Source organism: Leptopilina boulardi, unplaced genomic scaffold (assembly GCF_019393585.1).
Source record: "Leptopilina boulardi isolate dan_hultmark-lab unplaced genomic scaffold, ZJU_Lbou_2.1 LbouV2_302, whole genome shotgun sequence".
NCBI classification, from domain to species: Eukaryota; Metazoa; Arthropoda; class Insecta; order Hymenoptera; family Figitidae; genus Leptopilina; species Leptopilina boulardi.
In genome coordinates, this window is record NW_026137866.1 from 1434668 (window position 1) to 1444553 (window position 9886).

General features: G+C 26.7%; 3 protein-coding genes across 5 annotated transcripts; 2 read left to right on the top strand and 1 right to left on the bottom strand.

The window, feature by feature from the left end:
• Positions 1–64: 64 nt before the first annotated feature.
• Positions 65–1889, top strand: LOC127282760 (thioredoxin-related transmembrane protein 2 homolog). Its single transcript, XM_051307243.1, has 5 exons — positions 65–401; positions 562–742; positions 826–1012; positions 1103–1298; positions 1370–1889. Exons 1-5 carry the CDS (start codon positions 261–263, stop codon positions 1466–1468), a joined length of 804 nt encoding a protein of 267 aa, XP_051163200.1. The 5' UTR covers positions 65–260; the 3' UTR covers positions 1469–1889.
• Positions 1870–6845, bottom strand: LOC127282753 (probable ATP-dependent RNA helicase kurz). Its single transcript, XM_051307227.1, has 16 exons — positions 6458–6845; positions 6208–6390; positions 5855–6130; positions 5399–5771; positions 5096–5331; positions 4674–5025; positions 4385–4595; positions 4159–4324; positions 3859–4091; positions 3559–3782; positions 3239–3472; positions 2980–3169; positions 2763–2903; positions 2496–2699; positions 2090–2406; positions 1870–2023 (listed from the first exon to the last, which is right to left on the bottom strand). Exons 1-16 carry the CDS (start codon positions 6530–6532, stop codon positions 1947–1949), a joined length of 3492 nt encoding a protein of 1163 aa, XP_051163184.1. The 5' UTR covers positions 6533–6845; the 3' UTR covers positions 1870–1946.
• Positions 6846–6999: 154 nt separating this feature from the next.
• On the top strand, positions 7000–9790 carry LOC127282759 (syntaxin-7-like). 3 transcript variants are annotated; one of them, XM_051307239.1, is made up of 6 exons: positions 7000–7120; positions 7920–8037; positions 8115–8184; positions 8243–8417; positions 8489–8701; positions 8786–9790. In XM_051307239.1, the coding sequence occupies exons 2-6, from the start codon at positions 7929–7931 to the stop codon at positions 9032–9034; spliced, it is 816 nt and encodes a 271-aa protein (XP_051163196.1). In that variant the 5' UTR covers positions 7000–7120; positions 7920–7928; the 3' UTR covers positions 9035–9790. The 3 variants fall into 3 exon arrangements, with proteins under 3 accessions (XP_051163196.1, XP_051163198.1, XP_051163197.1); XM_051307241.1 differs by having other exon boundaries at positions 7051–7210; XM_051307240.1 differs by having other exon boundaries at positions 7065–7226.
• Positions 9791–9886: the final 96 nt, after the last annotated feature.

Sequence of the window (9886 nt, forward strand, 5' to 3'; positions counted from 1 at the left end):
TTTTCCCGGGTTTGATAACAGCGCCATTATTTTCAAACTAAAATAATTCGTCTGCTATTTCAAAATGTCAGAATCAGCTGAACAGGAAATGTTAATTAATTTTCATTAAAAAAAAAAGACTACATAAAAAAATCAAAAATAAATAGATCTTTTGTTGTATTAATGGTGTATTAATAAGTGAAATTATTTTAGGAGTGTTTGTTACGTGTGTGTATGAAATATTGTTCAATAAGTTTTGGTTCATTCATTTTTGGAGCAAAATGTCATTTAAAGAAGATTTAACTTTACTTCCAAAACCTTATTATTTAGTGAATATTCTTTTGAGTTTATCTTATCTTATTTCAAAACGAATTCCAATAGTGTGTCATATTTTGGGCCAAGAAGAATGTGAGCTTGATAGTGTAAGTTTTGAAAATGAGGTTATATTATCAGTGTACAAGCACAATTTTTCAATTATTTACAAATATATAATATTTCTTGAATAAGAATTACTATTGGAATTAAAAAAAAAATGTATTTATTATTAGTTGTATATTTTATTCAAATTAATTTTTTTTGCAGAGAGAAACAGAAATCTTATTTTTTCTGATGATTGTTATAATGATCAGAACACGAAAAGCTGGAAGTGTAACGATGATAAATTATTTATCATCAAGTTTTGTCTATACGAAAATAGCAAATATGATTCTTTGGTTCTACGCTGATATTAGAATGGGAATTTTATTTGCAGCTGTTTGTATTTGTATGTATTAATTTATTATTCCCGGTATTTTTTTTTTTTTTTGTTCCATTTAATACTTTATTTAAAATTATCATTTCTTATAGTATGTGGTTTACTGTTACCCGAGCCAACGTATCAAGGTCCTGAAAAAGTAATTTATCTCAGAGGTGCCACAAGTTTACAAGAAGAATTACAACGTGATACTAGAGTCATGTGGATCGTTGCTTTTTACACAGCTTGGAATCCTGCTTGCGTCACATTTGCACCAATATATTCACAATTATCTGCTGAGTAAGGGGAAAAACTTATCTTTAATTTTATATTAAAAATATTTCTCCTTTAATTAATTTGAACCTTAATTAATACGTGTTTATTTGACAGATTTGCCTTGGACAATTTTAAATTCGGCAAAGTTGATATTGGAAGATATCCAGATGCAGCAACAAAATATCACATTAGTGATTCTAGCACAAGTAAACAATTGCCAACATTAATTCTTTTTAAAGAGGGAAAAGAAGTGGATAGACGACCTTACGCCGATCATAAGGGGAAACTCGTCAAATTTCTATTCTCTATTGTAAGTTTAATAATTTACTACAAAAAATTTTTTATAAATATTTATAATTTTAATGTTCAATTTTGTTTTAGGATAATGTTAAGGCAGCATTTGATCTCAATAATGTGTATCAGACATGTAAAAGTAATCTAGCAAAAAGAAAAGGAAAAAAGGAACTGAAAGAAGAATAAACTACTAAATAGCGCCAAATAATAGTGACATTAAGTAGTGACTTTTGTCAAGTAGACAAAATTGGTATCTTCCAATAATAATTTTTAGTATGCGTTAATTAATATTCTGAAAAAAAATATTCTTCGTTATAAACGAAGTTCAACGTATACTGAAAGTTGGCAATTTCAATACTGCCTAGAAAAAAAAAATTGACAAAGTCACATAAATCTAGGTCAAAACCATTGTGTTCCTTATTTCATTTTTTTTTAAATAATTTTTATTATCTGTAATATTTATTTAAATCGATTGCATTTGAATGCTGATCGTCTATTAATAGTGTTTGTAATCAATTACGAATATTGACAATTTTAAAGTTTTGTGAAATTTAATTTTCTTTTCTGTGAAATAAAAAGATCGAATATGACAATTTTAAAAAAGAAATTGTTTATATATATGTAAAATTAGTAAAATTACAAATATACATAAATAATATTTACATTATAAAGGTGGCCAGACTTTAGTGATAAGAGCGGAACCAGATTTAGGCAACCACATCTGATAAGAGTCCAGTAAAACTGAAAGAAAATTACGATTTAGTAAGAAAATTAAGTTAGAAAAATTTTTTAAAGAAATTATCTTACATTTTTCATTTGTCAGCCATTCTTCTTTAAGTTTATCCCTAGACATTATTCCTTTTGAGAGAAGCTGTTTAGTCATCAATTCAATACGAGGTAATAATTTCGCCCATGTAGCATTAATACTACTTGGTGTTGTTAATAGCGATTTGACAAATGGTTTTAATTTTGGGAATATTTGTCCTTCTAAAAGAAATCTCGCAAACCATTTAATACCATCTAAATTTTTTGGATATGCCATTTTTACCCTTGGTAATTCCCAGCCACCACGACCAAATGTTCCATTCATGTAGCACATAATTTCTCCTGTTTCTTCGTCATACCTGAAAATAAAAAAATTATTTTTACTTTATTCTTAAATATATAATTTAGATTGAAATCTTATAAATTTTGAAGAAATGTAATTATTTACCATGGAGAAGGATCAACTAAAGGTTCACTCATATTACACAAACTTGGTGCATAAATTGGTAACCATTCAGGTTCAATAGCAGTTACTCCTCTCATATAAATTTTATTAGTTTCATAAATTTCCTGATAGATCACCCATTCCGGAGATTCTCTTCGCAGAACAGACGTTGAGTGCATAAAAACTGGATCCTCCATTTCTATAGTTCTAAAATAAATTAAAAAAGCATTAAATAAAATCTTAAAAAAATGAGAAATTTTAATATTTTACCTGTAGGCATATTTTAATTGATTTTTATCTTCTCCTTGATTTATTTCTTCGGATGTTAATTTTCTCGCCACGTGATCTACCATTCCTGAGAGAATTAATTGTCGAAGTAATTTAATTTGTGTTTCACTCGGTGGTTGTAATCTGTAAATAAAAATTTACAAAATAGTTTTAATTACTAAATGAATGATGAAACTTAATCGAAAAAATAAAAACATACTCAGGATCTAAAGTAAGCTCCAAATTTGGTTCATTTAAAAGAATTTCATTAGTAAGCTGTTGTCGTAATTTTCTAACTTCAATTGCTGCTTTTTCACGTATACCAAATTCTTCACAAAATTTTGATAATTTCCCCTTGGATGATGCATGTTCTGCACCGCCAACGGATCTTAATAGAACCATTATATCTCCTTAAAAAAATAAATTTTTAATGACGAAAATTTATTTATAAAAAAAATGTTTTTTTTAGAATTACTCACCTAATAATAGACTATCACCTGTTCCAGCCCAAAAACGACGTATTTGTGCTAGTTTACTATTTTTATCAAATGAATCTATTAACAATTCTTGAACTGAAAGTGCAGCAACTATACAAATTGTGTAATTGTAGAGATTATTTTCATTTGAGAGAACTAACATTTTTCCATAACGTGGTGCTACTGGAAACGTTGCTATTTTTCTTCCAAGAGTTGTAATTTTTGCCGAATAAGTTTCTAAATAATTAAAACAAAAAAATAAATTGAAAATAAAATTAATATTAAAAAAAATGAACATATTTAAAATGTTAAAAGAAAATCACCATTTTCAATAAAGGAATTTCGTTGCAGAGCTCCTAGAAAACAAAGACGTCTTTCAGCGGCTTTTAATTGTTCCAACCCTGGATTCGTTGGAAATGGAAAATTAATGACTTTATCAATATGCATTGATTTTAATTGTAAAATTAGATCGTCTGGTGGTTTACGACAAATTTCCGGTTCACTAAATTCTTCAAAGTCATTGTTAAATACTGCTGAAGAATATAATCTAAAAATGAAGCGAAAAAAAAAATGGTTAACAAAGGAATAAAGGAAAAATTCAATTTTTAAGAATTAAACAAAACCTGTAACAATGTCCTGGACCAACCCGTCCAGCTCTTCCTGCACGTTGATTTGCACCAGCTTTACTCGTGTATGTTACTTTATAAGAACTAACGCCAGTTATTTTATCATAAAGTCTCGTTTTACATCTACCACTGTCGACAACATATTTTATATTTGGAATAGTCAAAGAAGTTTCAGAAACATTTGTCGAAACGATACATAAACGACATCCTTCAGGTGGAGGTTCGAAAACCTAAAAAAAAAAAAAGAAAATAGAAATTTTTTTTTAAATGTTTAATTGATAAATAATTAATAATTACCTTTGCTTGTTTTTGACTAGAGAGGAGTGAATAAAGAGGCAAAACCCATAGAGGTTGTAAATTTGAAATACCTCTTAAATCGATCCCATCATCATCATCATAATCATCATCATCAATAATATCATCATCATCTGTATCATTTTCATTAGTTGGAAATGCTGAATATCTAAAGAAAAATAATTTACTGATAAATTAATATCAGAAAATAATTATTTATCATACTTACTCATTTAGATCAACTCGGGGTAATTCTTTGCCACTCAATTTTTTCTTTAACGTTTTACGAGATTTTACTGAGAAAAATTCTTCATCTGAATTTGCTTCATTTTCACTTTCTTCAATTTTTGTTTCTTTCCTTTTCTTCATTTTTCCCTTCTTTTCTTTATAAGGAAAAGCTTTACGTAATTTCTGAACTACATGATTTACTTCTCGCTGACCTTAAAAAAAAATTTAATATTAAAATATTTACAAACAAGTTTTATATCAATAAATTTTCTAAAACTAATTCCATTTACCAGTTAAGAAAATTAAAATTCCTCCAGCAGGTAATTGTGAATGAATTTTTACAGTTTTACGTAGTGCTTCCTTCACATAATCGTCATCTGTTCTTCTGTTAAAATGCACAGTGACAGGAAATTGTCTCGATTCAACATTAATTACCGGTGGTTTTATTTTAAATAGTTTGGAATTATTGACAAAATCATCGACACGTAAAGTTGCTGACATGATTATCATTTTCAAAGGATCGCCTTTTTTCAATCTTAAATTAACAATTCGTGTTAGAAAACCAATTAATATATCTGTATAAACACTTCGTTCGTGAGCTTCATCTAAAATAATAACTGAATATTTTTTCAAAAGAAAATCCTAAAATAAAAATAAATAATTATAAATTAAAAAATTTTTGTATTATTAAAAAATTTAATACAATACTTACGGTTTGTATTTCTTTTAATAAAACTCCATCAGTCACGAATTTTATTTTCGTTTCATCTGTTGTGTTTCCTTCGAATCGAATAAGATAAGAAATTTCCTTTTCAGAAAGATTCATTTCCTCTGCAACACGTTTACTCATAGAAATAGCAGCTACTCTTCTTGGTTCAGTTATACAAATCATTCTCTCTTTTGCGTAACCAGCTTCATAAAGAAATTGTGGTACTTGTGTTGTCTTTCCTATTTAAATTCAAACAATTGTTAGTGATTTATTTATTTAATTCAGAACTGAAAAATATTTATTTACCTGATCCTGTTTCTCCGGTAATAATAACAACTGGATTCTCATTAATTGCTTCTACAATTTCTTGTTCTTCGGCTAAAATTGGAAGTTTTAGACGAGCTTCCTGAATTTCTGGTTTGCGATCCACAGACACAAACACTGCAGGTTTTCTTTCCACTTCAATTATTGGAATATTAGTCTTCTTATTCTCTTTTTTAGATTCTTCATTAATTCCTTTTGTAATCACTTTTGTAGTTTCTTTTTTATTTTCATTTACAGATGTATTGGAAACAGAAGAAATTACATTTTCAATTTTAGGACAAGATTCTTGTTCAGATTTTTTAACTTCAATTGATTCGTCACTTTCGTCATCAGAATCATCACTTTCACTAGATTCCTAATTAAATATTGTGTTTTAGTTTACTTTTCTTTAAATCTAAAAAAAGATCATTCATTTTAAAATTAAATATTTGTACTTACATCTAAATCGAGAATATTAGGATCAGTTGAATTTTTCTTCTCCTTTGGTTCTTGAGCAAGTGCTAAACGTATTCGTTTTGCTCCTTTTAATGTATTTACTATTACTTTATCATTATTCTCATCAACTTCTTGTGGTGTATTCTTTTCTAATGAGGCTTCAGATTCTCGTAAATATCTTTTAAGACCTTTCGTTTGAACAGCAGTAAACGAAACATATTGTTTTAATTCATCTTGAGAAACTGAAACTTGTGCCAAATTACTTTCTAACGTTGCTCTCTGTAAATATTAATTTTTTATATAAAAAAAAAATTGTAAGTTACAAAAATTTTATTAATAATTAATCTGTAACTTACGTTAAGTTTTTTCTTCTTCTTTTCAACTATTTTTTCTAAATGTTTCTTTTTCTTTTTAGAAAGAAATGGTTCTGCAATTTGGGATTTATTTTTAATACTTTTTGTTTTTCTTTTCTTACTAGGTAGAGCTAGAGCATTATTGGCATCGAATTTATCTTCATTGTATTTAAAATCCACTAGAATCTGATAACATAACAATTATTAATTTTATTGTTTTATTAAAAAAAAAAAAAAAAAAATATCTGTTTACCTTCTTTGTTGCAGAATTATCAATTTCCACTTGTTTTCCATTTCTCGATTTCCAATTATAACCTTTTTTATTCATTTTGTATTAAAATTTCTTTCCAGACGTGAATATTGTTACAATTTTAATTGTATACATCTGTATTTATAATAAATACATTTTTTTAATAATTGACAATTAAACCACGTGTTGACACTTGATTTTGAGGTTAACTGAATCAGCTGATTATTTGTGTTTAACATTCATTTGATGCAATTATATTTCATTATTAGCAAAATGACAAAGATTTGTTGCAATTCTCTTGATTGTTATTATACTTTTAATAATGTATATTTACATTATTTTAAACAAAAGATTTTTTAAACAATGTTCTATTTACGTCGTGTTAACAATCTTTATGGTGTGTTCATAATTTTTACAAAAAATGCATAAACAAGTCACTAAATTTGATTGGCTTTGCTTTTCGAAACTTTCCAATATTTTTGGAAATATTTTTTATCATAGCCAATCAAATTTAATGACACAATTCTGCATGTTTTTGACGCTGTATGAAACTGACATTACATCATTACCCAGTTCAGTTGTCATTTTCCTTGTAGTAAAAAATAGGCTATTTGTTTAACAATAGGTCAAAAACAAGAAAAACGTCACTATTACGGTGCTATTACGGTTAGTAACCAATTGAAAAAATCTAAGTTTATAATTAAGAATTAAAAAATTCCAGAATTAATATTGTTTGAAGCCATATAACTCATAATTGTGAGTCATCTGTCAGGTATTTGACATCTGTCATTAAAATAATAATTTACTGTAAAATTGAAGCAAAAAGAAAAAAAAAACAGAATTCTTTCACTTATAATAAGAATTATGTTTATAGAGTCAAAAATCATATTTACGATTTGTTTTTATTGTCTAGGTTTTTGTTTTTCTAGCCTATTTTGCAATTGAGTAATTCTTAACTTTATACAATTTGTTATTAATTTTCTTTGGAAATACATTTTATAATTTGAAAATTGTAGAAATCTTTATCATTTTAGTGATTTATACTTTACGACAAACTGTAAAAGTTAATGCATTTATTTTATTTGTTTTCTCTTTTTGATACACGTTTGCAATTTTAGTTAAATTTTTTTTTATTTTGCGCAGTTATGCATATTATCATTTGATAAAGAAATTTGTTACAAGGTATTAAATAGTTATTCTTTAATTTCAATTGATAACTGAGAAATTCTGGAACAAGTTTTTTTTACTGTTATTATTATTATTGTAATATTTCTATTGTTTTAAGATAGTGTTGAATGTTTTGAAAGAATTTTTATTTTTAAAGATACTGATTAGCACTTTTCGAGTTATTGTCTTGAAAGAATTCAAGTATATACAGATATATATATGTATATGTATTTATATAACAAGTATTAATTTTGAATAAGTAATATTGAATAATTATTCTTTTCTATATTTTAAACAGGACATAAAAATGGACGGAGGATTCTCTTCTTATCATAATGGGGGTCCAACTTCCCTACAAGATTTTGGGAGATTATCTCAAACCATAGGCACTTCGATATTAAAAATATCTCAAAATGGTAATATTAATATTTTTAGAAATTGAAGACAATTTTAAAAATTTTATATTTGATAACATTTTTTCTTTTTTTTGTAGTATCGTCTATGCACAAAATGGTCAATCAACTCGGTGGTTCAACGGATTCTCAGGAACTTAGGAACCAATTGTAAGAATATTTTACAATTGCGATGTTTTTTCTTCTAATTTAAATGTTTTTTTTTCAGGCATCAAATTCAGCATTATACTCAGCAATTGGCTAAAGACACCAATGTTCATCTTCGTGATTTAGCAACTTTAGCAAGTAATTCGGGATCAAGCAGTCCTGGAGAGCAACGTCAACGAAAAATGCAAAAGGAACGACTTCAAGATGAATTTACAACTGCATTAAACAGTTTTCAGGTTTGTGTTATACATTTTATTTCTTCTATTTCTTTTTTTAATTTTTAAAATTCTTTTTCTTTTTTTTGCAGGCGGTACAGAGAAATGCGGCTTCCAAAGAAAGGGAATTGGTCAGAAAAGCAAAGGCCAGTGCTGGTCTTGGTCCACCTAGTGAAAGGAAACAAGAAACTCTTATTGAATTGCAGGACAATCGAACTCAAAAACAAATACAACAACAACAAATGCAAGAAGAACATAATTTGCGAATGTTAGAAGAACAGGAGGCAAATATTCGTCAGTTAGAAGTAATTGCAATTCAATAATAATTTTGATGAATCGACAATTATTTATTAATTTTCTATATATTAAAAAAATTAATTTTTTTGCAGAGCGATATCCAAGATGTGAATCAAATTTTCAAAGAATTGGGAGCTCTCGTTCATGCTCAAGGAGAAATTGTTGATTCAATAGAAGCATCAGTTGAAAGAACAGAAGTTTTTGTTAATGAAGGAACAGAACAACTTAGGATGGCATCGAATTATCAAACTAAATTGCGTAAAAAGAAATGTTTTCTCCTTATCATTGGCGTTGTTGTTTTAGCCATTTTAATTGGAATAATCGTCTGGCAATCTAATTAAAGTATTTATACCAAAATTGATTATCGAATATCGACGCTGCCTCGTGGGCGAAAATTGATTAAAAAAAAAAAATGAGGATTCCTCCTTTACAGCTTCAGGAAACTTTTTTATCGCAAAGGATGTTTGCGATGGATCCATGTCAGAGTATAGGAAGCTTTAAATTGTCTCGCGAAAGTATAATTTTCACTCAATAGTGATAAAAAAAAATGCAGTTTTTCCATAAATGAGCAAAGGGAACTATTTTAATTTGCCTTAATTTGTAAAATAATTTAAATAGCCATATAAAAAAAAATGTTTAAATTATATTACTGAATATTTATATATATTATTTCAATCATATAACAATTATATTATTTTTAATTAAATGGAGAACAATTTTTTTGTGTTAATGAGATGATAAAATTTACTGTACGTAAATCGTAGAGGTTTTTGGGAAGAATTAGGCCGATGAGAATTGAATTATGTTATATATTATTGTTGTGTGGTATACGAAAGGGCACTTTCGAATGATCTGTAAATCATTCCTTAGTTTATAATTTTAAGATTCTCACTTTTAGAAATTTCATTTTTTCCAGTACTTTAGTACATAATAACAATATTATATATATATATTTAATTATTTATATATAGAATGTTAATCTATAATCGAAAAAAAAATGAATTATTTTAATCAAAATGGAATAAATTCTTTATTAAAGCAATATTATTATACTAATGCTCATGTATATTAATAATAATTCATATTTTATTTCTAAATTTTATTATTGTAAGTTATTTTTATTTATATATAAGTTATATATATATAAATTGTAAAAGATTCTTTTAACAATAATAATGCAGAGATTATTATAT